This window comes from Rosa chinensis, chromosome 3, assembly GCF_002994745.2.
Source record: "Rosa chinensis cultivar Old Blush chromosome 3, RchiOBHm-V2, whole genome shotgun sequence".
Classification (NCBI taxonomy): Eukaryota; Viridiplantae; Streptophyta; class Magnoliopsida; order Rosales; family Rosaceae; genus Rosa; species Rosa chinensis.
Window position 1 is genome coordinate 44,903,131 of NC_037090.1, and position 24,832 is coordinate 44,927,962.

The 24,832-nt window shown below is 38.3% G+C and overlaps 1 protein-coding gene across 1 annotated transcript; it reads left to right on the forward strand.

The window, feature by feature from the left end:
- Window positions 1-11,230: 11,230 nt before the first annotated feature.
- LOC121052327 lies at window positions 11,231-13,153 on the forward strand. Its single transcript, XM_040517065.1, has 2 exons — window positions 11,231-11,290; window positions 11,883-13,153. Exon 2 carries the CDS (start codon window positions 11,888-11,890, stop codon window positions 13,151-13,153), a length of 1,266 nt encoding a protein of 421 aa, XP_040372999.1. The 5' UTR covers window positions 11,231-11,290; window positions 11,883-11,887.
- The last annotated feature ends 11,679 nt before the right edge of the window (window positions 13,154-24,832 follow it).

Below are 24,832 nucleotides of genomic sequence, written 5' to 3' on the forward strand. Positions count from 1 at the left end.
AAAACTCATAGAGACCGTACTGCAACGTCTGGCTCCCTCTCGCCCTAATTCAAAGCCTCCATTCTTCATCCACTTCTCTGGCAATCGAGGTCAGCTCAATCGCTCGTGCCCGTACAGAAGAATTGATGTTGAGGTGGAAAGAAGGAGACGAAGAAGAAGGTGGGGGAGAGTAGAAGGCATGGTAGAAGAGCTAGAGGTGGAAAGAGCAGCCGCCGAGGAAGGAGCAAGACTAAATCAAGAAGAAGAGGGTCAAGTCGGTGTGGTAGGGACAGGTGGTGAGGTTGGGGGTGGAGGCATCGACGGCAATGGTGGTGGTTATGAGCAAAAGGGCTTGGGATTTAAGAGGCAAACCAAAGAAGCGAAGTGAGAGAGAGAGAGAGAGAGACCGTTTTACCTAGGTTGTCACTTGGTTTGGTAATTATCAAACCGACCGAATACCAAGCGATGTTTTAAGTTTGGTAAACCAATTTTTTGGTAATCGAGACTGATAAAACCGAAATCGAAAATTATCGAAAAAGTTGGTTTGGTTTTGGTAAATACCGAATCTACCGATTATCTTATATTAGCTTTATATACTATGGTTTTCAATACACATATGTGTATATTAAGAAATAAACATATAAATTTTCATAATAGTATGAATTTTACTATATGTACTACATTAATAGTACATGTATTTTAAGTAACCTAGTCACAGATTGTTACATAAACCTAGTTTTATTGAAAATAGCTAAAACTTGATGTCATTTATACAAAAGAAAACTATAATTAGTACATGGATACAAAGTTTACGACTATAAAATTGAAAAACCTAGTTTTGTTCATTCTAATTTTTATTTCAAAAAATTAGTTGTCCTAAAGTTGGTAATACCGAAAATCGAAATACCGAATTTGGTAGATATGATTAAAAACCCAAAATTTTGGTTGGTAATTGGTAGCTCAATTTTGAAACCGAAATCTTTGGTTTTGAAGTTGGTAATACCTAAAACCGATTCAAACTGACCAAGTGACAGCCCTAGTTTTACCCCTCAAAATATGACACGCGTCACACAAACTAACGACACCATTGAGGTCGTGTACATATACTGGGTCGGGTTTGCAATTTGAAGTACCAAAGTTTATATTTTAGAACTTCATGTACAAAAATTAATAGTGGGCCAAACTTCAAGTACATTTACCAAAATTTTCCCTTTTTGAAAAGTCCACAGACTCTTTAAAAAATTGATAGACTGCTATTGATTTCTTAAAACCATTGATTTTAGCAACAAACTTTTTATTGATTCTTTAAAATCCATATACTTTATTATGAATGACTTCTATAGATGTTCTAATATATAAAAATAAAAAACAAAAAACACAATCAATGCAGTCCAAATGCGAAGCAAGATAATAACTCGTTGCCTCTTCAATGGTCAAGTATCTTCTAGTAGAACTTGACTCAAATGAATGATTATTACTCTGTCTAGCTAGTTTGTTCTCATTTGTAATCTCCCAATCAACTTAAAGATGCAATATAGATCACTTGATGTTTATGGTTAATTATTCTCATCAATTTTTTTTCACCTATTAACATATATCATAAAAAATATTGATCAATATCTTGATCTATAATCAATCAATCGAAATTCAATTGTTCAAGCTTTCTTTGAACCATGATATAAATTCAAATCGATGAGAATAATTAATAAGACAAAACCCAGTATTTCATAGCAGCACTATTCAAGGTTTTAGGGGTAGACCACAATATTTGGTCTTAGGGTTTCATAAATCATTTTTTATTGTTATTAGGGTTCCAAGTATCACAATTGAACAAAAAAGAAAAAAAAAAAATCACATTCTACAATGAATATGTTGGGTATCAAAAAATATTAATATCATGAAAGATTAGAGAAAAGATAAGAAGAAACAAGAAAGAGAGATATAAATAACCAACCTCTTTGCGCGTAGAGAGAAAACTTTAATAGACTTTTTCAAATTTTTGGTCTGGTGGCTAGAAAATTATTGGAATTTGATATGTATAGTTAACACTACAAAGTCCATGATTATCCTTGATTTTCTAATTCCATAAGTATGAATGAAATTTTGAATACCTCTGAACTTTTATTCATTTTTAAAAGTCTTAAATGAATACCCCTAGATTTTGGTGGAATTCATAAAATCTTTAAAAATCCTAATTGAATACCCCAAGACTTTCATGGACTGCTGAAAGTCTATATTGAATACACCCAGACTTTTAAATTGCATAGATTTCTTAAAAAGTTCCACTAATTCCATATACAATACACCCCCTAAATATCCCTAGATTTTCGTGGAATTCATGAAGTCTTTAAATATCCTAAATGAATACCCCAAGACTTTCATGGACTGCTAAAAGTCTATATTGAATATGGAAAATTCTAGTATACGTTAATGTACGGCATCCATCAAGTTTGTTGAATATTTTTGGCCGTTGGATATAATTAAAATGTGAATATATCTAACAGTCTAGAATATTCGATGATGGTAACCTGCTTACCCGTTAACCTATGAATTTTTTTTTTCTTTTCAAATTTTTAAATTACATATCTCCATTACATTTTGAGACTCTCAGAAAACCCTAAATTGAAATATAGAAGACGAAGAAAAGAGGAAGGACGATGTGCCAAGGCCGAAGAACAGAGAAAAGTGGAAGCTAAACTTGAAGCTTGAATATCTGGTTTTAGATGCAAAGGCCGTTAATATCATCCTGGTTTCATTGTTTAGGCAGATAATTACGACCAGTACTACAACTAGAAGTTTCAATCAATACTCAGGTACGTAGAATCCTTTAATCGCTGGTTTTAGGGAAGTTGAGGTTTCTTGTGAATTAGTTACTTTTCTTGATTGCAGTGCCTTACAGATGAAACTAAGAGACATGGCCCTAATATAAACGTGATTATAAGCTACGATTATAAGACTTTATAGTGGTAGGTTGCACCATTATCATTTAGATGATGGGTTTAGGGTTTTTTTGTTTGTTCGTCTTCTCCTTTTATGTAAATATAAAATGCACATGGTCCTTCCTTTTACACTAACGAACAAAATATAAACTGCACATCTTGACTTAATTGGTCCTCTGTTTTACTCTATTAATTGCTAGTTGGATTTATATTATTCTCTATGTTTTAAAATGGGATGGTTTCAATTTATCAAGTGAGTTTCCGTGTTGTTCTTCTAGTCTTGTTCTTTTTGTTTGTTTGGACATTTTGCTGTTTGTTTCTTTGGTCTGTTGGCTTTGTGTTTTTGTTCTGTTGTTTGATGCCAGATGTATTCCACCTTCTATGTAAGGTTTGGAGTGTGTTTCTGGTTTTCTTTGTATTGTTCTTGGTTCAATAGATTGCTTTGTATAAAAAAAAAAAAGGTTTTTGATGGTTTCAGCATTTGTCAAGTTGAGTGAGTTAGAAGATGTGCAGCTTCTATTTACATAAAGAAGTGAGGAATTTGTTGAGTGGATTAGTCAGAAAGGGAAAAGCTGATGAGTAATAGATGGATGAGCTTTACTGCATTTTTAGTAAGTTATTGGTAGTAGCCTAATGAAAACGTTAGAAAGTAAAGCAGGTTTCAGCATCATTTTTTTTTTATTCTACCAGTTTGGCCCCAGGTATATGCTAGCCTCTACCACATTTTGAAGATTTAGAATGGAGTAATTCAGTTTTAGATATTTATACATTGAATGGATGAGCTTTACTGCATTTTGAAATGAGGCATGACTAATGCAGCAAAAGCTTTATCTTTAACTGAATTTCTAAACAAGAATTAACATATCATAACTTCAAGAAAGGACAATCCTTTAGCTTTGATCTCATGATATCTTGTTCGTGGTTCTTAAAATGTAATTTTTTCTCATGGATGGATTGAAAGACGGACAATCATGATACCAATTAGAAGAAATAAGTTACTATGTTAACAGTGCATCAATTCCTCTAAACTGCATCTTTTTACTTAATTTTCCCAATCAAAATTATAAATTACATTAAGATGAAAGCGTAGACTTTTGTGTGGTGTGCTTATGTTTACATGTAGTATTTGATATCTTTGATATGTTATTGAAAGTGGAGAACCTCAGTTGGCACCAAGAGCATATTGGTTTAGATAGGTCGTTATAGTAGATTAATCTAGGAGAATGGTTCGGGCTAGAAAATTAGACCAAACATAATGTTAATAGATTATGGTTTGTTAATACTTGGATAATATTTTCTTTGTTTCAAGCTTGGATGGATTGAATAAACCTTCAATATCTGATATTGGTTTGGTGTCCCAAAGTTCGATAAATGGAAGTGACTGTAATGAAATGCAATATAAGGGGGTTCGGTATGATAAGTTGTCTACAGAAGATCTTAAAGGGTGGGAGTTTAAGACTTTGGAGGAAGCTAAGTCCTTTTATAAAGCTTATGCAAAGGCCATGGGGTTTGATGTTAGAAACGGCTACAAGAGATTAAGTATACGCACAACAGGGAGAGTCACTTCATTGCGGTTGGTTTGTTCTACTCAAGGGAAAAGAAGAGAAGAGTACATGAGTAACAAGAAAAGAGTTTGTAGGCCAAAGAAAGAAACAAGATTCAATTGTCCATGCTTGTTCAAAGTAAGGTGCCGTTCAAATATTAATGCCTATATTATTGATGATTTCATAATTTCATAACGAACCACACACAGCAGCTTGCACAAACACATGAGTCGCATCTTCTTCGATCACACAAATCAGTTGAAGATCATTATTTAGCATTGGCCACATCTATGCAGAGAGTGTCTATCAAGCATTGTCATACATATGAATACATTGTTGATAGATCAGGAGGCTTTAAGAATGTCTGGTTTATTATGAAGGACTTGTACAACAAGTTAGATTCAAGACGCTCGAGAAATTTTACTCGAGGATGATGCAGAAGTTGCACTTGCATATATGAGAGGTAAATTTGCCATAGACTCGCATTTCTATAGCAAGTTTAGCATAGATGAAGATAACAGGTTGGCGAATATGTTTTGGAGAGACTCTAATTCTCTAGTGGATTATACTTGTTTTGGAGATGTCTTGGTGTTTGATAGTATCTACAAAACTAATCCTTATGAGAAGCTGTTAGTATTGTTTGTTGGTTCAAACAATCATTTATCGACCACAGTTTTTTATTTTGCATTACTCATGGATGAAACGATTGAGACTTACACATGGGTTTTGGAGACCTTTATATCGTCTATGAAAATAACAAAAGGCATGTTGCTGTCTTGACTGATGGAGATGAAGCAATGCGAAGGGCTATTGAAGTGGTACTCTCTGGTTGTCCTTATCGTCTGTGTACATGACACACAACAAAGAATGCCCGAAGGCACCTGAGTAAGAACAGTGTTTTTTTCTTTTCTGAATTTAGACATTGTATGTGGGATGAAGTAACTCTAGATGGTTTTGAAAAAACGTTGAAATGCTATGGTTAACACACATGGTCTCCACAATAAGAATTGGGTTAAGATGATGTATGAAATGAGGCAAATATGGGCTGAGGCACTTATTAGTAGCTAGTATGAGAATCACTCAAAGATGTGAGGGTACGATCGAACAGCTATGTAAAGGGTTATTTGAAAAACGGTGTGAAATTATTTGAGCATATCTTGGCACTTGATAGGGCATTATTACGGCTTAGGAACAAGGTTATGGAAGAGGATTTTAGGTCCAATAACTGTAGTCATGTCCTTACTTCTTCACTTTGAAAATTGAAACATCATGCAGGTACTATTTTCACTGATAGCGTGTTTGAGCATCTACTTAAAGATTTTAGGACACATAACTCTATTTATGTCCTTACTTTTTTTTTTTACATGGAACATCATGCATGTATTATGTTTACTAATAGCGTGTTTAAGTATGTATGTAACGAGATTGATGGGGTCGGTGATTTAATAACATCTCGAACTATGGTGTTTAGTTTAAGTCGTGTATACTTTACATCTAGTTACAATAACAACAAACAAGAGACTAAGTACACGACAATTTACTATCCTGATGAAAACAATCCTCGTATGGAGTATTCATGTAAGCTGTTTGAATGTGAAGACATTCTATGTTGTCATATATTTAACGTTATGAAACATGAGCGTATGAATGAGATTTCTTCATCCATAGTAATGAAGAGGTGGACGAAGTCTACAAAATTTGATATACAAATATCAGTTCATGAAGACAACGTCCCTAATGAAGCTATCAAATTTGCCAGGTACATACTTCATATTAATATTATTCAATTCTTCTTATTTTACACTAACAATGTCACTTACTTCTCTTTTCCTTTGTTAACAACACATTATGATTAGTTTAAGGCTCATTTGTGAATCTTAACTGATGTCTTGTTATAGTGTGATCAACAAATAATAAATCATATATCATGCAGCTACGGCGATTTAAATTGTTTTGGAAGTAAACTGTGTTTTCTTGCATTGAAAACAAAGAATGGCACGAACATCCTGAACAAAGAATTCATCAGACTAGAGACCATACTATTAGACTTGTGGAAGCAAGAAAAAGAAAAAATTGTTACTCCGAAGCACTGAAGTAATATTATAAAAGATCCAATCAAGGTGAGAACCAAAGGCACCCAAAAGAGCACAAGCATTAAAAGATCTAGACAGTGTAGTTGGTGCAACAACTATGGACACACAAAAACGACATGCCCGCAAAAAAAAACTTCGACGAAGAAGAGCTTGAAACATTTGGTTGAAACAGAGTAATAATTGGTTTCTATGAGCAAAGAATTTTTCAAATTTTAGCTAACAGTTATGGTCAATCCAGTTTTGTTAATGTACATTTTGTTTACAATGAGCAGCATATTATTTATTCATGATTACTATCGTTACTACAGTTTCGATGCAAAAGGTCTGTCGAAATCCTTTCTTCTGCTTATGCACATCTTATTGTGTATTAGGCGTATTAGGCTTGGCAAACAACTTCTTTATCAGTTCCATCATTTTATCCTTTTGTTATCTTTTGGCGATTTTCATTTGGGTTACTTTTCTGCCAACGTCAATGTTGATACAGCGATGGCACAAAAAAATAAAAATAAAAAATAAATAAAAATTCTCATATGAGGGCGAGTTACTGGTCAAGTCATGAAACTTAGTAATTTTGATCAACGTGGCTGCAAGTGGACTGGGTTTATGTGTTTGAACTTTGAACTGATTAACACCAATTCAACCAACAAAAAGGGCGACCCCCCATGCCCTAGCTCACTTACGAAGAAATTAAAAAAAAAAAAAAAGAGTTGTAATAAGCTACTCTACGCATCCATATGAATGACATCTCACTAGCTTCAGCATCATTTGACCATCCAAAACAAAGGCTACTAATGATGAATACAAAATAACATTAATATCGAAGGTGCAATAACATGAAGGTCAATCCAAGCAAAACAAAGAAGTCATATGCAAGTACAATAAACTCTCAATACTAGCCTTGGGAATTAAGTCTATGAAATCATCTCATTACATGCTCGTATCACCCAAATTTCTTTCTATTCTGACCACCACAGAATACTCTTGCAGACACACAAAAGTAGAAAAGCTCTAGTATTAAAAGAGCTATAGAGCTTCCCAAACAACATTAATACTCATCCTAGATTCCCAAACTACAAAGTGAAGTTTGTCATATTTGTAACAACCAAAATCATTCCAATTTCAACTCAAAGTAGTCGAAACAAAAGAGAAAATGTAAAATGCATAGTACCCCTCTGTCGCGGGTGCAACCTCCAGCAATCTTCTTGCAATGAGCGGCCTTGATGAACCCATCCCCGATCCCACACCCAGATTTTTCCTGTTCATTGGATTTTGTAATTTCACCTTGGAGATCAAAAACAGACTCCTAAACAATAATTAAAACGTTTCATTCAGATATTTCTATGAACAGATAATTACGGGCTACAAAGCTTCATCAGCAACCTATAAAATACAAATTAGGATCAAACAGTTAAATTTCACACCAAATTAATCCAAAGACTCAAACTTCTCTAAAGATTATGGGTACCCAAAAAGCAATTAATCAAACAACGAACAAAACTGAAGATGAACACACATCTTTGATATACCCCATAATCTCCGCCGCCAAGGTCTCCGGCATATCCCCAATACTCGGCTTTGATTGCAGAGTCATGGGACAACTTACAGAACAAATTATTTCACCGTCTTAGTAATATACTGAAGTCACTTGTGCTGAATTTCATATATCAGCTCTAAATGTGCATCAAATATGCACACTTTTAGTGATAGAAAGGTCATACAATTAAGCCTTAAGAAAGATAAATGTCTCAGACATGTGGCAAATTAATGTATCATCAGAGTTGTCTTGCAGCAATATCTTGTTGTTTAAATATATTTCAACCGTTTTGCAGTTGATGGCAGAATCGAAAGTAATAAAATGCAACAATAGATTAAAGAATAAAACGAAGACAAGAAGGAAGAGAAAGTAATCGTTGGGCAATTTGCGTTCAACCAATACCCTGTAAGTATATGTACCTATATCATATCCATTGAATATTAATTGTAGCTAACCTTGTTTACCTTCTCATTTTCGTCAGAAAAATCCAAGCGGACAAGTTGATGGCTTGCGGAAAGAACGTGAAGAAAGATAATAAGGTAACTTGTTAATTTTCTAAGTGATTGCTTGCGGACAGTTATTGTTTATGTTAATGAAAACACTCGATGGAACAATTTATAGATAATAGATTCAAGATAACACAACACAAAGATTTGCTAACGCAATGTAAACCTCACCACTGGGGAAACTTCACTGCGAGGCTTGTAACGTAGCCTACACAAAAATGAAATCCACTAGTAAAGAGAAAGAATACAGTTTACAAGTAGTGATATCAAACACGATCACTTTACTAGCATCAAGCTAACTTGTCTACAATTTGGAAAGCCTATACTACACACTCAAATGACTTCAATAGCTGGTAAGCTTTACTGAATCGATCTCCCTCTACACCTTGTATCAAGGACTCACTGATCTCAATTATGATGCATGAGATGGATGCAGTGAGCAAGTAAGGTAAAAAGAAATCAAAAGGGGACTTTTGCAGAAAACTGTTTGTGAGGAATATGCAACACAGTGAACTTGTAACGACCCGTATATCAATTACCCGTTTACTAGTCATTTGGACGGTAAACGACTTTTATTTTCACTTTTACTATTGTTTCAGTACGTTGGCCCTAAAAGTCGACTTTTTGTTCGGGCCAAAATTTGAGAAAATTTCCTTCATGAAAGTTGTTGGGGACGTTAAACCGAGCGCGTGCATATGTAGTGCGTAAAAATCGGAGTTCGTATGCGAAAGTTATGAGCGAAATGTGGAATTTACTGTTCATGGTAAGTTGTATATATAAATGGAAATTTACTGTTGGTAGATTTCTATTTTCAGAAATCTACCCCAACCGGGTAAGTCTCCTTTTTCTCTCTCCCCGACCCTTTCTCCCCTCTCGGCCCGATCTCGTCCACCTCCGGTTGCTTCCTCCTCCGGCCGACCCAGGGCACAATCCGGCCACCCCCAAGCTCGGTTTCTTCCCCTTGTCACGTCTGTGGAGGTAGTTTTCGACGATTTGACCGGAAAAGCTCGGATCGAAGCCAAATTCCCTCCGGCTGCAGTTTGAAGTTTTTGCCGATTTCCGGCGATTCCGGCCACCTCCGGTCCCCATCTCGCCGTCGAAGGTTCGGTTTTCATCACTGATCATTTCCCCTATGGCCTTGTATCACGATTTGTTGTGTAGATGCCGAATCGACGAATTGAAATTCTAGGGTTCTTGAGGATTTCTGGGTTTTTGTTCATTGATCGATTTCGGCCGTTTTTAATTGTTATTTGGGAATGTTGTAGTTGAGAAGTTGAATCAGTGTGTTGAGGAGGTGCTACTGTCATATTTTGGTGTCCATTGGAGTTGGTGGCAGTGGCGGCGGCGCCGCCACTGTGGGCGGCTGTAACGGCGGCTAGGGTAGCTTTTTAATTTCAATTTCTGGCTAGTTAAATTCTATAATTATCATAGAGCTTGTATGTGAAGTTTGGTGAATTTTGGAGGAGTTTGGAATTGTTTGTGAATTTCCGAAGTTTGGGAGTTTCGGTTGTTGAATTGTGGGAATCCGACCTTCGGATTTCCCTTGTTCCGATATGGAATACATCAATCGACGGATGGATATTAATGGTGAAGTTTGATTGGGTGTGGAAGAGGATTGGAGAAGTTGAGGTTTTGGGTTTTGAGATTTAATTATTGATTATCGTAAATATTTAGCAATTTGTTGTTTACGGATTATAATTGTGTACAGGACGTGATACCGACCTATCGCTCGACGAGGATCCTTACGCTTGGATACCACGTTAGCCGTATATCGTGAGTGGACCTTTGATTTTAATTGATGCATGCAAATTAAATTCCGCAAGTTTTAAGTTATTGATTTAACAACTATTTATCGAGCATTTTATTTTGGTTTGGATTATTGAATGTTTTATTGGTTTGAACTTTTGAATTAAGATTCGTTATGCTCGATTTGAGGATTTTGTTTTATGCGGATTCGGAAATTTATACTATTGATTTTATATTTATATTCAGCTCTTGGAGCTTTTTAAGAGATTTACGAAATAAGAATTCGAGGAAGCAAAACTTTATACTTCTTTATACCCTACTTATATTGGAACTTGAGATGATCTTGGCGTGCGGGGTCACGTCTTTATACACTTGGATTCTTATTTCGTGAGATAAGTGGGGAAATTATACAGATTTACTGGCTTTGGACGATCTCCTTCCTCACCATACGCGGGTCATGTGAATAGGTCTCCTCCTCACTTACTTTGTGTTTGTGAGTGGCAGTGAGGTAGCTTTCTCCTCCTCACGTGGGTGGTAGTCGAGGTGATATTCTCCTCCTCACACAATCTCTGTGTGAATGGAAGTTGAGGTTATTAGTTCTCCTCCTCGCACAATCTATGTGTGAGTGGCAGTCGAGGGTAGGTTGAGCCTGAGGGGCTCCATTCCCGTATGGTGAACCCATTTTCCCCATATTCTTTGTTGTTGTTCTTGACTAGCGGGGCTAGTCGGTCTTTTCTTAATTATTGCATGCATCGGGAGTTTTATTGAGATAATTGTGGAAAAGTATAAAACCCTTTTTCTTTCAATTATTTATTTTTGTCCACTCACGCTAACGTTTTTATATACTTTTCCCTGGGCCCTTCGGTTTCAAATGCCCAGATTGCAGTACTGTTGCTCGGTGTACGAGTGTGAGCCATAGTGACCGCACCTGCTTCCGCCATCACCTTCTGTAGGTTACCTGGTTAACCTACTGTATTCCTTGTCTATTTATATTCCTAGAATGCTCTGATTACTAAGGGATATGTGACCCAACTTATATGTATTATATTTGGGGTCTATGACCTAACTTTGGTGATTGTAGTAACTTATACCCTTTGGAGATTATGTTTAATGTTTTTAACTTTGAGATGGTTTGGATGAATTTGGGAGCAGGGTGGCTCCAGGAGTTATGGTTGGATTATTAGAAGTGAATTATTAGCTTTCAACAGGATTTTGGGTTACCCATTTTTTAAGGGAGGTTATGCCGAAATTTTTGGTAAATCTCCTTTAAAGGTGGGTCCCGCAGGGCCACTTCGGATTCCAGGGTGGAATTCGGGGCGGGTCTTGTCAGTTGGTATCAGAGCATTAGGTTGTTAGGTTCTGTAGACTTCCTTATTTCCTACTACCTTATATGCTTAGTGGCGCCTAGTACCTCCCGAGTGATGGCCCGACCGCGGCGGATCCCCATCGTATACTCTTCGGTGCTAGTGTGTTCATTATGCATGTAAAGTAGATAGGTTAATATCCTAATCCTTGAGCCTTGTTTTCCTTCTCTTCATCAGGTGCTATGCCTCCTAGACGCCGAAGACGTGAGGAAACCCCTCCTGTTGATGATGGGGGAGATACACCGCAGAATCTTGCAGATGCGTTTGGACAGTTCTTTCAGCAGTTTGCTGCCGTACTCCCCGGTTCACGCACTGACTATACTGTGGAGCGTGCTAAGAGAAACGGGGCTCAGACTTTTGCTTCCGCCACATCACCTGTAGAGGCTCAGCGGTGGCTTGATAGGATGGAGAGAGTGTTCTCCCAGATGGAGCTCCCAGAGGACAGGAAGGTTAATTTGGCGGTGCAGTTCCTGGAGGATACCGCCTGGCATTGGTGGACTGGTGTTGTCAATGACCCTGCAAATGCTGGCCCGATGACGTGGGATATGTTCAAGGCCCATTTCTGTGGACGGTACTTTAGTGATGCCCACCTTAATCGGATGCAAGACCAGTTCTTGAGCTTGGTGAAGAGGGATGAGCAGTCAGTGTTGGAGTTTGAGCAGGAGTTTCTCTCTTTGGCCCATCATGTGCCGGATTTGGTTCGTACTGAGCAAAGTAAGATTCGTAGATTTGTCTTGGGACTTGGAGGAAAGTTTAAGAATAAGATGTTAGGCACACCGTACCGTAGCTTTGCTGAGGCAGTATCTTATGCCATGGACATTGAGTCAGACTCACCTGCTGGATTTCACCCTAGGGATTCTGGCGGCCCTAGCCAGGGTCCATCTAAGAGGGCTGCTTCCACTTCTGGTTCAGGATCTTCTGGAGGTAGTAGATTTGTCAGTTCAGACTCGACCACCTTACCGGATTTTGGAGGACTTAATGTGGGAGGTGGACAGTCTGAGTGGCAGTTCAGTGACAGCCCAGGTCAGTACGGTGGTACCTCAGAGGGATTCCATACTTGGAGGGATCGTTCCCAGCATCAAACGAGAGATGTGACGTGCTATCAGTGCGGACAGCAGGGTCATTATAGAAGGGATTGCCCTACATTGACTCAGGACGCTACTCCAAACGTCGGTCAAGGTTCTAGTCATGCATCAGGAGGGTTATCTAGCGGCACTCACACTAATTCAACCAAGGGCGACACTTCCACCAGTTCTGCCAGGGGCGGCACTCAACGGAGTAGTGGTCGTCGTGGACGTCCAGCGATACAAACAAGACTTCATGCCATGGTTCAGCGAGAGGATCACGTTCCTCTAGGTACTACCGACGGTACGATATTCCTAATCTTGAGTTATTTATTTCTCTTATATTGTTTCACCGGGGGATGGTATTCAATAGAGTTGGTTTAGTTAAGCCTTTAGTCGTTCGTGTAAATTTCGAGGACGAAATTTTTATAAGGAGGGGAGATTGTAACGACCCGTATCTCAATTACCCGTTTACCAGTCATTTGGACGGTAAACGACTTTTATTTTCACTTTTACTATCGTTTCAGTACGTTTAGTGGCCCTAAAAGTCGACTTTTTGTTCGGGCCAAAATTTGAGAAAATTTCCTTCATGAAAGTTGTTGGGGACGTTAAACCGAGCGCGTGCATATGTAGTGCGTAAAAATCGGAGTTCGTATGCGAAAGTTATGAGCGAAATGTGGAATTTACTGTTCATGGTAAGTTGTATATATAAATGGAAATTTACTGTTGGTAGATTTCTATTTTCAGAAATCTACCCCAACCGGGTAAGTCTCCTTTTTCTCTCTCCCCGACCCTTTCTCCCCTCTCGGCCCGATCTCGTCCACCTCCGGTTGCTTCCTCCTCCGGCCGACCCAGGGCACAATCCGGCCACCCCCAAGCTCGGTTTCTTCCCCTTGTCACGTCTGTGGAGGTAGTTTTCGACGATTTGACCGGAAAAGCTCGGATCGAAGCCAAATTCCCTCCGGCTGCAGTTTGAAGTTTTTGCCGATTTCCGGCGATTCCGGCCACCTCCGGTCCCCATCTCGCCGTCGAAGGTTCGGTTTTCATCACTGATCATTTCCCCTATGGCCTTGTATCACGATTTGTTGTGTAGATGCCGAATCGACGAATTGAAATTCTAGGGTTCTTGAGGATTTCTGGGTTTTTGTTCATTGATCGATTTCGGCCGTTTTTAATTGTTATTTGGGAATGTTGTAGTTGAGAAGTTGAATCAGTGTGTTGAGGAGGTGCTACTGTCATATTTTGGTGTCCATTGGAGTTGGTGGCAGTGGCGGCGGCGCCGCCACTGTGGGCGGCTGTAACGGCGGCTAGGGTAGCTTTTTAATTTCAATTTCTGGCTAGTTAAATTCTATAATTATCATAGAGCTTGTATGTGAAGTTTGGTGAATTTTGGAGGAGTTTGGAATTGTTTGTGAATTTCCGAAGTTTGGGAGTTTCGGTTGTTGAATTGTGGGAATCCGACCTTCGGATTTCCCTTGTTCCGATATGGAATACATCAATCGACGGATGGATATTAATGGTGAAGTTTGATTGGGTGTGGAAGAGGATTGGAGAAGTTGAGGTTTTGGGTTTTGAGATTTAATTATTGATTATCGTAAATATTTAGCAATTTGTTGTTTACGGATTATAATTGTGTACAGGACGTGATACCGACCTATCGCTCGACGAGGATCCTTACGCTTGGATACCACGTTAGCCGTATATCGTGAGTGGACCTTTGATTTTAATTGATGCATGCAAATTAAATTCCGCAAGTTTTAAGTTATTGATTTAACAACTATTTATCGAGCATTTTATTTTGGTTTGGATTATTGAATGTTTTATTGGTTTGAACTTTTGAATTAAGATTCGTTATGCTCGATTTGAGGATTTTGTTTTATGCGGATTCGGAAATTTATACTATTGATTTTATATTTATATTAAGCTCTTGGAGCTTTTTAAGAGATTTACGAAATAAGAATTCGAGGAAGCAAAACTTTATACTTCTTTATACCCTACTTATATTGGAACTTGAGATGATCTTGGCGTGCGGGGTCACATCTTTATACACTTGGATTCTTATTTCGTGAGATAAGTGGGGAAATTATACAGATTTACTGGCTTTGGACGATCTCCTTCCTCACCATACGCGGGTCATGTGAATAGGTCTCCTCCTCACTTACTTTGTGTTTGTGAGTGGCAGTGAGGTAGCTTTCTCCTCCTCACGTGGGTGGTAGTCGAGGTGATATTCTCCTCCTCACACAATCTCTGTGTGAATGGAAGTTGAGGTTATTAGTTCTCCTCCTCGCACAATCTATGTGTGAGTGGCAGTCGAGGGTAGGTTGAGCCTGAGGGGCTCCATTCCCGTATGGTGAACCCATTTTCCCCATATTCTTTGTTGTTGTTCTTGACTAGCGGGGCTAGTCGGTCTTTTCTTAATTATTGCATGCATCGGGAGTTTTATTGAGATAATTGTGGAAAAGTATAAAACCCTTTTTCTTTCAATTATTTATTTTTGTCCACTCACGCTAACGTTTTTATATACTTTTCCCTGGGCCCTTCGGTTTCAAATGCCCAGATTGCAGTACTGTTGCTCGGTGTACGAGTGTGAGCCATAGTGACCGCACCTGCTTCCGCCATCACCTTCTGTAGGTTACCTGGTTAACCTACTGTATTCCTTGTCTATTTATATTCCTAGAATGCTCTGATTACTAAGGGATATGTGACCCAACTTATATGTATTATATTTGGGGTCTATGACCTAACTTTGGTGATTGTAGTAACTTATACCCTTTGGAGATTATGTTTAATGTTTTTAACTTTGAGATGGTTTGGATGAATTTGGGAGCAGGGTGGCTCCAGGAGTTATGGTTGGATTATTAGAAGTGAATTATTAGCTTTCAACAGGATTTTGGGTTACCCATTTTTTAAGGGAGGTTATGCCGAAATTTTTGGTAAATCTCCTTTAAAGGTGGGTCCCGCAGGGCCACTTCGGATTCCAGGGTGGAATTCGGGGCGGGTCTTGTCAGAACTCTAAGATGAAAAACTCTGCTGATGAACACCAGTTTCGGAACCTTTTATAGCGTCACAAGACTCCCCCTTAATCAAGACTCTTTAACCACTAAAAGGATAAACAAGGAAAGGTTTTTCAAACTGATTTCGATTTGTAATCAATCTATTGCTAACTATATGCAATCACAATCTTTATCTAATATAAGTATTAAAACCGTTTTAATGCAGATAATATTTCCAAACCAATTTCACAATATGCAAAGCAAATCAGATCCATTACACATGCAGATTGATATGAAATGTAAACTACCTTTAACCTAAGATCAGTGAGCTTGATTTTCGCTTTCTAAGTCGATCCTTGATCACAGTAAAAGTAGGAGAGACTTTTGCAAACTCTGATCTCCTAGTAGCCTCGGGAGAATATGTGTTGAATGGAAATATCCCAATGTACCTACAATCTCTCCCTTTGTGCATTCCCATTCAACACATAGATTTTTCTTCTTTATCCTACATATCAGTCTTCACAAAATAATCAAACACAAAGACTCATAATAAAAAAGGCTCACTAAACACGAGTTATACCTAGACGGTTTACTTGGATCAAGGAATCAATTTCCATCCTTTTCCCGGAAGCAAAGGTTAAAACTTCAACATCCAACAACTAAACAAGCATCCAAATAGTTTGTGCTTATGCACTTACAAACCAAAAATAAATATAAATAATGTCCAAAGAGAAACAAAAAGGCGAAAAAAGAAAAATTAACATAAAATTGAAATTTTTTAGTTCTCCCCCTTTGAAGGGGAAGGCTCAAACTCCTCCATCAGCTTGGCCATGCCCGGTCTTGAAACTCCTCAGTGTCGATGGAATCATCGCTGTCATCCTGTGTTACCTCCTTGCGAGCAGCCTTGGTGGATGGTCCGGGATCTCCTCCAGCAAGGGCCCTGTTAGTCATAGCACTACTAGAATTATGACATCAGACATCACCACTATTAAATCGGTCAGAATTGCATGCGATGTAAAAAGCCATGCTAACATCGGTTTATGAAATATTCGATTTCTATTGTTATTATTAACATCGGTCGTCAAATTAACCGATGTCTAAACTTTAGTTCAAAAATTTTTCAAAAATGCGGAGGAGGGACTAAGTTAAAAATTTTGGAAACGCGGGGTGACTAAACTTTCATTCCCTCCAACACTTCATAATTTTTTCACTTTGAGTCAAACTTTCGCACGTTCGCTTTCCCTCACATCCCCACTTTACAACAAAAGAATAACTCAAACCCTTCTGTCCTCTCTCTCTCTCTCCCCTCTTTCACACACACACACACACACACACATCTGGATCTAAAACCACCATAACCACACATAGCAGCTCCGCCATAGGTATGGAGAAGCTTCTTATCTGGTGGCTGCACCAGGCCCGATTCTTCACTGGGAGTCTCCAACTTAGCCCACTGAGCCCAATCGACCTGATCAGACCGGCTTTTTGAGATCGAGATAAACCCCTCTGTTCTTGATACCCGATCCCTGCTGGCCAGTATGGAGAACCACGCGTCGAGCCCAATACGGCGTTATTTAATCTCGTCCTCAAGGCTATGCACGGTGGCAAAGAGTCCGAAGTCGCTAATGTTGAGTACAGTGAGTCAATGGATGATTGATCTCGGAACTCCAGGGTGGTTAAGAGATTTGAGTTTGAAGTGCCACGAATAGAACAGATTCAAGATCTTGAGGTTTGTATTTGTACAGATTTCACCAAATAATTTCTTGTTTATTCTTGGTGATTGATTTGAGTTGAGTATTTTCATTTGGATTTCATGCAGAATGATCGATATGATGAAGTACTTCAGAGAGGATCTACATAGGCAGCTTCTTAGTACATATTTTAAGAAGCAAGTCGATGGGCTTGAGATGCTGCAGAAGGTGTTTTCCTATGACTTTTATTCTCTTTGATTTATGTCAAATATGTCTTTGCCTAGCTTTGAAATTCATTTTCTGTCTCTACGCCTGGCACTTCCTAGAAAGGAAATTATTGTAGTTCTGGATATACTGCTTAGGTGGTTTGTTTTACAATTTTGTAGATCGAACACAACACCTCTGTTAAAGGTATGCTATTTTTTGTGCATATCTTTTCTTTGGTTTCCAATTTTTGGGGTCTGTACGTGTATTATATTCTAATTAACTGCCTATGCTGTGTTTCACAGGTGCTGGAATTTCTTTATGACCTTTTTGACATGTTTACGAATGAGGTATACCTGTATAGAAGCTGGAATTTTACTATCTTGTTGTGAACTTTGTTAGTAACTTAGCATCGGAAAGTTGATTGCATGAGTTTTATAGATATGGAATTGGATTATGGTTTTATTTTTTATTTACCCTTGATGTTGAATTGACTTAGATGATTTGACTTTTTGAATTCTATTCTTGAATTGTTTTCTTGTAATCCTTTCCTTCTTGGATTGAAAATGGATGAATGAGTATAGCTTTATGGATTTCTGCCATTAATTTGCCTTTCAAAGGGCTTATTAGACCTTTCAATAAAGAAATTCGTTTCAGAACTTAATGTTTCAATATTTGGTTGTTGTAGTGCTACTGGAGTCCCAGAAGTGTCACCATTTCTACACATAAAAGATATGATGCAATATGTAGAATATGCTCAGAAAAACCAGCTTTTGATCTACTTACCAGTAAGCTTTATCTTCTTTTTGCTTTTCCTTCTGTAATATTTTTAGCCTCATTCATTTTCATTGGCTAATATTTACACCAGGGATGTGAAACCTCAACAACGTCCCCTAAAATCCTTTTAGTTATGACCTCAGAAGTTGCCCCTAATAATCTTGTACTGGAGCCCTCATTTATGTAATCTTAATGAGAGGGGGTTCCATATGAATAATAGATGGTTTGAAATATTGTGTTTTAGTTAGTCTTCAAATTTCAGGACAGGTAAGTTGGGGTTTTCTTGTGAAACTACAAACTTTTGTCTTGTGTATTTATATTTCTTCATGATCAAAAGTCTGGTACATTGTAATTCTTGCAACCTTGAGAGCCTTCACACTACTGTTCGTAACATATCTGGAAAACAAACTTCCTTCATATTATCAGTTCTAATGTATTTTGGAGGAGAGACTTGCAGTTGGCTTTCTGTTCTTTTGTTAAAACTGTTACTTTAATAAACCTTTCCTCAAATTAAATAATATGATCCTTTTTTTTTAGGATAACTAAATAATATGATCCTTTTGCAGTTTTATTTGTGGAAGGTCCTTGTGCATGCATTAGCTGACATTGATTTACACATGTATGTAGGATTTTCAGACCATGAAAATCAGAAAGAAAGCTAATTGGTCCCCCAAGGAGAAGTCACTTTCTAAGGGAGAGTTCAAAGACACTGCCCTCTTATCGGGGTAAATTTCTGAACTATTTTTTGAGACCTTATTCTTTGTTTCTGTTGTAAAATAAATAGATCGATCATCTGTGAAGAGCTTGCTATGGTTGAACCTTTACATGAATGACATAGGGGACAAGGTAGAATTTTCAAGTTGTTAACTACTGTTATGTAGTTATATTAGCTCATAGTCATATATTAGTTCAACCTTATCTCTGTGATGAATGATAGCATTAATGGTAATAGCTATAAAATGTTCATGATAGTCAGTGGTCTTGCAAGTGGAATTTAACAGGAAACATTGCATTTCCATGTTTGTATTACAATATACTCTCTTTTGCAGGCTTCTATAGTGCAAAGTTGGAAGATCTCAAGACTTTTTAGACAATATGAAAACAATGAACCATCCATATGATTTCTTCAGTCTTGCAGCACACCCAATTTCCACCTTTTTGTGGTAGATGAAGTGACTGCAGTAATTGTGAACAAAACTACAATAGTAATTGCTAGGCTAGCCTTGTAGTAGGTTAATTGGGGTTTGTATTTTGCCTATTTTGTGAACTATCAAGGATAATGATTTTGGATATAATACTCCAATATTCAAATTACTATTGTCAGATATGGATTGCATTTTATAGGAGCAACTACATATTTTGTTTACATCATACTCATCTAAAGAACATGATGTCTATACATAAAGTTTAAATCAGTTATAGCCATAAAAACATATGTCCATTAAGAGAAATACATCAGTTTCAAAATGAAAATCGATGTCCTATTAACCATAAGAGATCGAATTATTATGTTGGAACCGATGTGCCACAAACTAGTGCACATCATGTTTTAGATAGAGATCGATGTCTAATATAAGTATTGTCATCGATGAAGATTAGAAAACCGATGTGTGAAACAGTATCAGTCATCGTTTTTAAATGAATAACGATGTTAAAATGCATAGTTGTGCTGTAGGATCTATATTTCTTTAAGCATTAAATGCAATAAGATGAGAGTTTAACAATATTTAAACATACAATTTGTTATCATTTAAATGTATTTACATCAATTTATAATGATAACTGATGTGTATACTGATACCAGACATCGGCTAAAAACCGATATCTGGATTTTCCGGACCTTTCTCATCACCCACTAAGACATCAGTCGGGCTTCTTTTTCTCATCGACATTTTTCTAGTGGTGTAGCCTCCTTGCTTGTCACAATCTCCCTCCTAGGAAACCACCGGGGCGGGGGGGGGGGGGGATCAGAAAGAAGTTCATGTCAGTGACATAGTCGACAAGGTAGGTGACACGCCAGTCAGTCACCATGATACCGTCTCAGTGAGCAGAGCACATGTCATCGATGGACACTATGAGGCTGTCCAGAGTGGCCAGAGGCCGAGGAGCACCAACAGGTCGAGAGGAGGAGGACTCCCCAGTAAGCAGCCATGAAGAGCGTCGAGGAAGAGGAGGGGGACTCCGAGTGCACTCGCGAGATGGACGTTGGTCCCTCGGATGAGTGAGGCCAGTTCTGGCAGCGGCCTGACGTCCTTCCCCTTCCAAAGATAGAGGAGGATGACGTTGGTTGCCCCCAATGCGAGTGGTGATCTTGGTGCGTACCATGCTTGGGAGCAAGCAGGAAGATGAAAAGATGGTGTGTTTTGAAACTGCATAGTGAGACAAACCCTAAAGAGGCACATCGTTTATATAGAACAGAAGATTTAGGGTTAGGCCTATCAAGGGACATGCCGGTTGGCAACAAAGGTTGCTTCTCTTAGAAGGAGAGAATTTAAGACACATAAAAGCCCCTAGATTAGCGTACACACAAGGACACTCCCCCTAAAAGTAAGCCGGTTTAGGAATGAATCATAAAGCCATTATAGAACAAATTCACATAATATATTCCAAATCAAGTAATTAAGAGCATAATATTATGTCACATCTTTAGGGAGAATATAGCATAGTTTAAGCACAGAGAAGCACATAACGATTAATGGAAGACACATATTTCAAATAATAAACTCAACCATGATATATTCTATCAACAAAGAGGATTGAGACTCAAAATTAGATCTCAAACAGTAAACCTGTGAAATATGTGAGCATAAACGATAAATGGAGCTTTGAGACACGTTTAGAGAGAGAGAGAGAAGGGAAGCGAAGTTAATGAACTGAGGGCTTGTGCCATCTTCTTATGTCTCCTAAGAGAGGCAGGACACATTACTCTTATAAAAGCATCAGAGCCATTTTTTTTTTATTTTTAACTTTTTCACTGTATCAACTGTAACAGCAAGTACTCTCATGTAGCGAGAAACACTTCAACAACTCCTAGATCAAATGATCTTAGGGTGCTAAACGTAACAAGGATGCTCAACGAAATGTGCCTCGAGTTGCTGCTCATATTTTCAAGGTGTAACTCCTTTAAGTACTTGACCATCTCGTTTCTTACAAACCCTGGAAAGTTCACCACAACCAGGACCTGATTACTTTAAGAGAAGGTATACTGATCATCATTCTCGTTTCTTACAAACCTTGGAAAGTTCACCACAACCAAGACCTGATTACTTTGAGAGGAGGGATGTCAATTTTCATCCAGCCTGATTGAAGTTCTTTTGGCATTGAGTCAGTTCACACCCTTCACCTATGTTCTCAGCACAATTAAACAAATAGCATGCCTCCACTTATAGTTATGAGTGAGAGTGCATAATGAGTTTAACTGATTAAGAAACTAAACAAGAGTGCACAATCATTGTCCAGAATAGGACATGGCAATATGAAATATAACACCAAAAATATGTGCAACCTCTAATGGCAATGTTCAAAGTACACTAAGTTCACAATTTTCTCATTGAAAGTTAGACAAATACCATGCTACCCTAAAACTTAGAGAATTTTCCAATGGCATTCCTCAACAATTCAAACCTAGCAGTGTCTAACGGTTTAGTGAAAAGATTAGCTAACTGACTGTCAGTGGGCACAAAGCTTAATTCAAGAATATTCTGCTTAACCAAATCTCTAATGAAATGATATCTAAGATCAATGTACTTTGTCCTAGATTGTTGAACATGATTCTTGGTGATATTTATGGCACTAGTATTGTCACAGAAGATAGACAACTTACCTTGGGATATACCATAGTCCATGAGCATTTGTTTCATCCACAACATTTGTGTACAGCAACTGCCAACTGCCACATATTCAGCTTCAACAGTTGAGAGAGAGATACAATTTTGCTTCTTGCTGTGCCAGGCGACTAGGTTGTTCCCAACAAAGAAACAACCTCCTGATGTACTCTTTCTATCCTTTAGATTACCCCCCCAGTCCTCATCTGAGTAACCTGCAATTTCCACATTAGTATCAAAGGTATAGAAAATGCCACAAGAAACAGTACCTGAGACATATCGGAAGATTCTTGAGACAGCTTCCAAATGTGACTCCTTGGGATTAGCTTGAAACCGTGCACAGACTCCAACACTAAATGAGATATCTAGTCAACTGGCAGTGAGGTACAACAAACTGCCAATAATCATGCTGCGATAGAGAGTAGGATCAACCAACTTGCCATCTTTGTCTTCACTCAATTTTGTAGTGGTACTCATGGGGTTGTTTACCACTTTCTTTGACTCAAGTCCAAATTTCTTGATTAGATTCTCTGCATACTTTGTTTGAGAGAGAAACATGCCTGTGTCAAGCTATTTTGCTTGTAGTCCAAGAAAGAAGGTTAGTTCACCACACATACTTATCTCAAATTCATGTTCCATGACAGACTAAAATTCTTTGACAAGAAACTTCGATGTAGAGCCAAAAACAATGTCATCAACATATACTTGTGCAATGATAATGTCATTTCTTAATTGTTTCACAAATAAAGTTTTATCAACAGACCCTCTAGAGTAACCTTTGTTCACAAGATGAGCAGATAATCTTTCATACTAGGCTCGAGGAGCCTGTTTCAGTCCATACAATGCCTTCTTAAGTCTATACACATGATTCAGGTTATGTGGATCTTTGAATCCCTGCAGCTGTTCCACATAAACTTCCTCCTGCAATATTCCGTTTAGAAAAGCACTTTTGACATCCAATTGAAACAATTTGGAACTTGAGATGGCAAGCTACAGACAACAGTAATCTCACAGATTCTAATCTTGCAATAGGAGAAAATGTTTCATCAAAGTCTAGTCCCTCAACCTGTGAGTAGCCCCAAGCAACCAACACTGTAACGTCCCGTATCTCAATTACCCGTTTACTAGTCATTTGGACGGTAAACGACCTTTATTTTCACTTTTACTATCGTTTCAGTACGTTTAGTGGCCCTAAAAGTCGACTTTTGTTCGGGTCAAAATTTGAGAAAATTTCCTTCATGAAAGTTGTAGAGGACGTTAAACCGAGAGCGTGCATATGTGGTACGTAAAAATCGGAGTTCGTGTGCGAAAGTTATGAGTGATTTAAGAAAGTTACTGTTCATGGTAAGAAAATTATATATATTAGAAAAATTACTGTGGTAGGTTTCCAAAACTGGAAACCCACCTTTCTCTCTCCTCTCCCTCGATTTTCCCCTCTTTCTTCTTCGGGAAATCCTTCTTGCCTTCGATTGGCCGCCGTCCGGCCATCACCCGGCAGAAAACCGGCCACCACAGGGTCGCCTCCTCCCCCTGGTCACGCTGGTGCCCTTAGTTTTCGACGATTTGGCCGGAAAAGCTCGGATCGAAGCAAGGTTTGCTCCGGTTGCAGTTTTGGGGTTTCGCCGATTTCTGGCCATTCCGGCCACCTCCGGCCACCAGGTTAGCATCGAAGGTTCGGTTTTTGATGGTGATCATTTCCCCTAAGGTAGTTTAATCCAATTTGCAGTGTAGATATCGAATTGACAATTTTCCATTTCTAGGGTTCTTGAGCTTTTCTGGAAAATTTTCACCGGCTTGATTCAACCACTTCGAGATAAAATTGGGTTGTGTTGTAGTTGAGAGAATCGATCAGTGTGTTGAGTAAGTGCTACTGTCAAAATATGGTGGCCATCGGAAGTAGTGGCCGCCAGCGCGTGGGGCCCACGCGCTGCCACTGTGGCGGCGCGTGGAGGCGTGTGTGGGCAGTGTTTTAATTTCAGTTTTAGCCCTTTAAATTGTATAATTGTTGTGGAGGTTAATTATGTGATTTTGGTTAAGTTTGGGAGAAGTTTGACATGGATTATGAATTTCCGAAGTTTGGGAGTTTCGGTTGTTGAATTGTGGGAATCCGACCTTCGGATTTCCCTTGTTCCGATATGGAATACATTAATCGACGGATGGATATTAATGGTGAAGTTTGGTAAGGATTGGTGAAGTTTGATTGGGTGTGGAAGAGGATTGGAGAAGTTGAGATTGGGTTTTGAGATTAATTATTGATTATCGTAAATAGTTATCAAATTGTTGTTTACGGATTATAATTGTGTACAGGACGTGATACCGACCTATCGCTCGACGAGGATCCTTACGCTTGGATACCACGTTAGCCGTATATCGTGAGTGGACTTTTATTTTTAAAGATTGATGCATGCATATATATTTATTTGCTTCCGAGTTGATTATTTTATTTATCCATTTACCTTCTTGTGCATACGGTTATTTTTGGAAACGGTTTTGGTTAATTAATTTATTTGAAGGTTTTATGGCGTGCGGGGTCACGCCATTGGTTTATGCCTATTTTTTTTCCTTTATTTATTT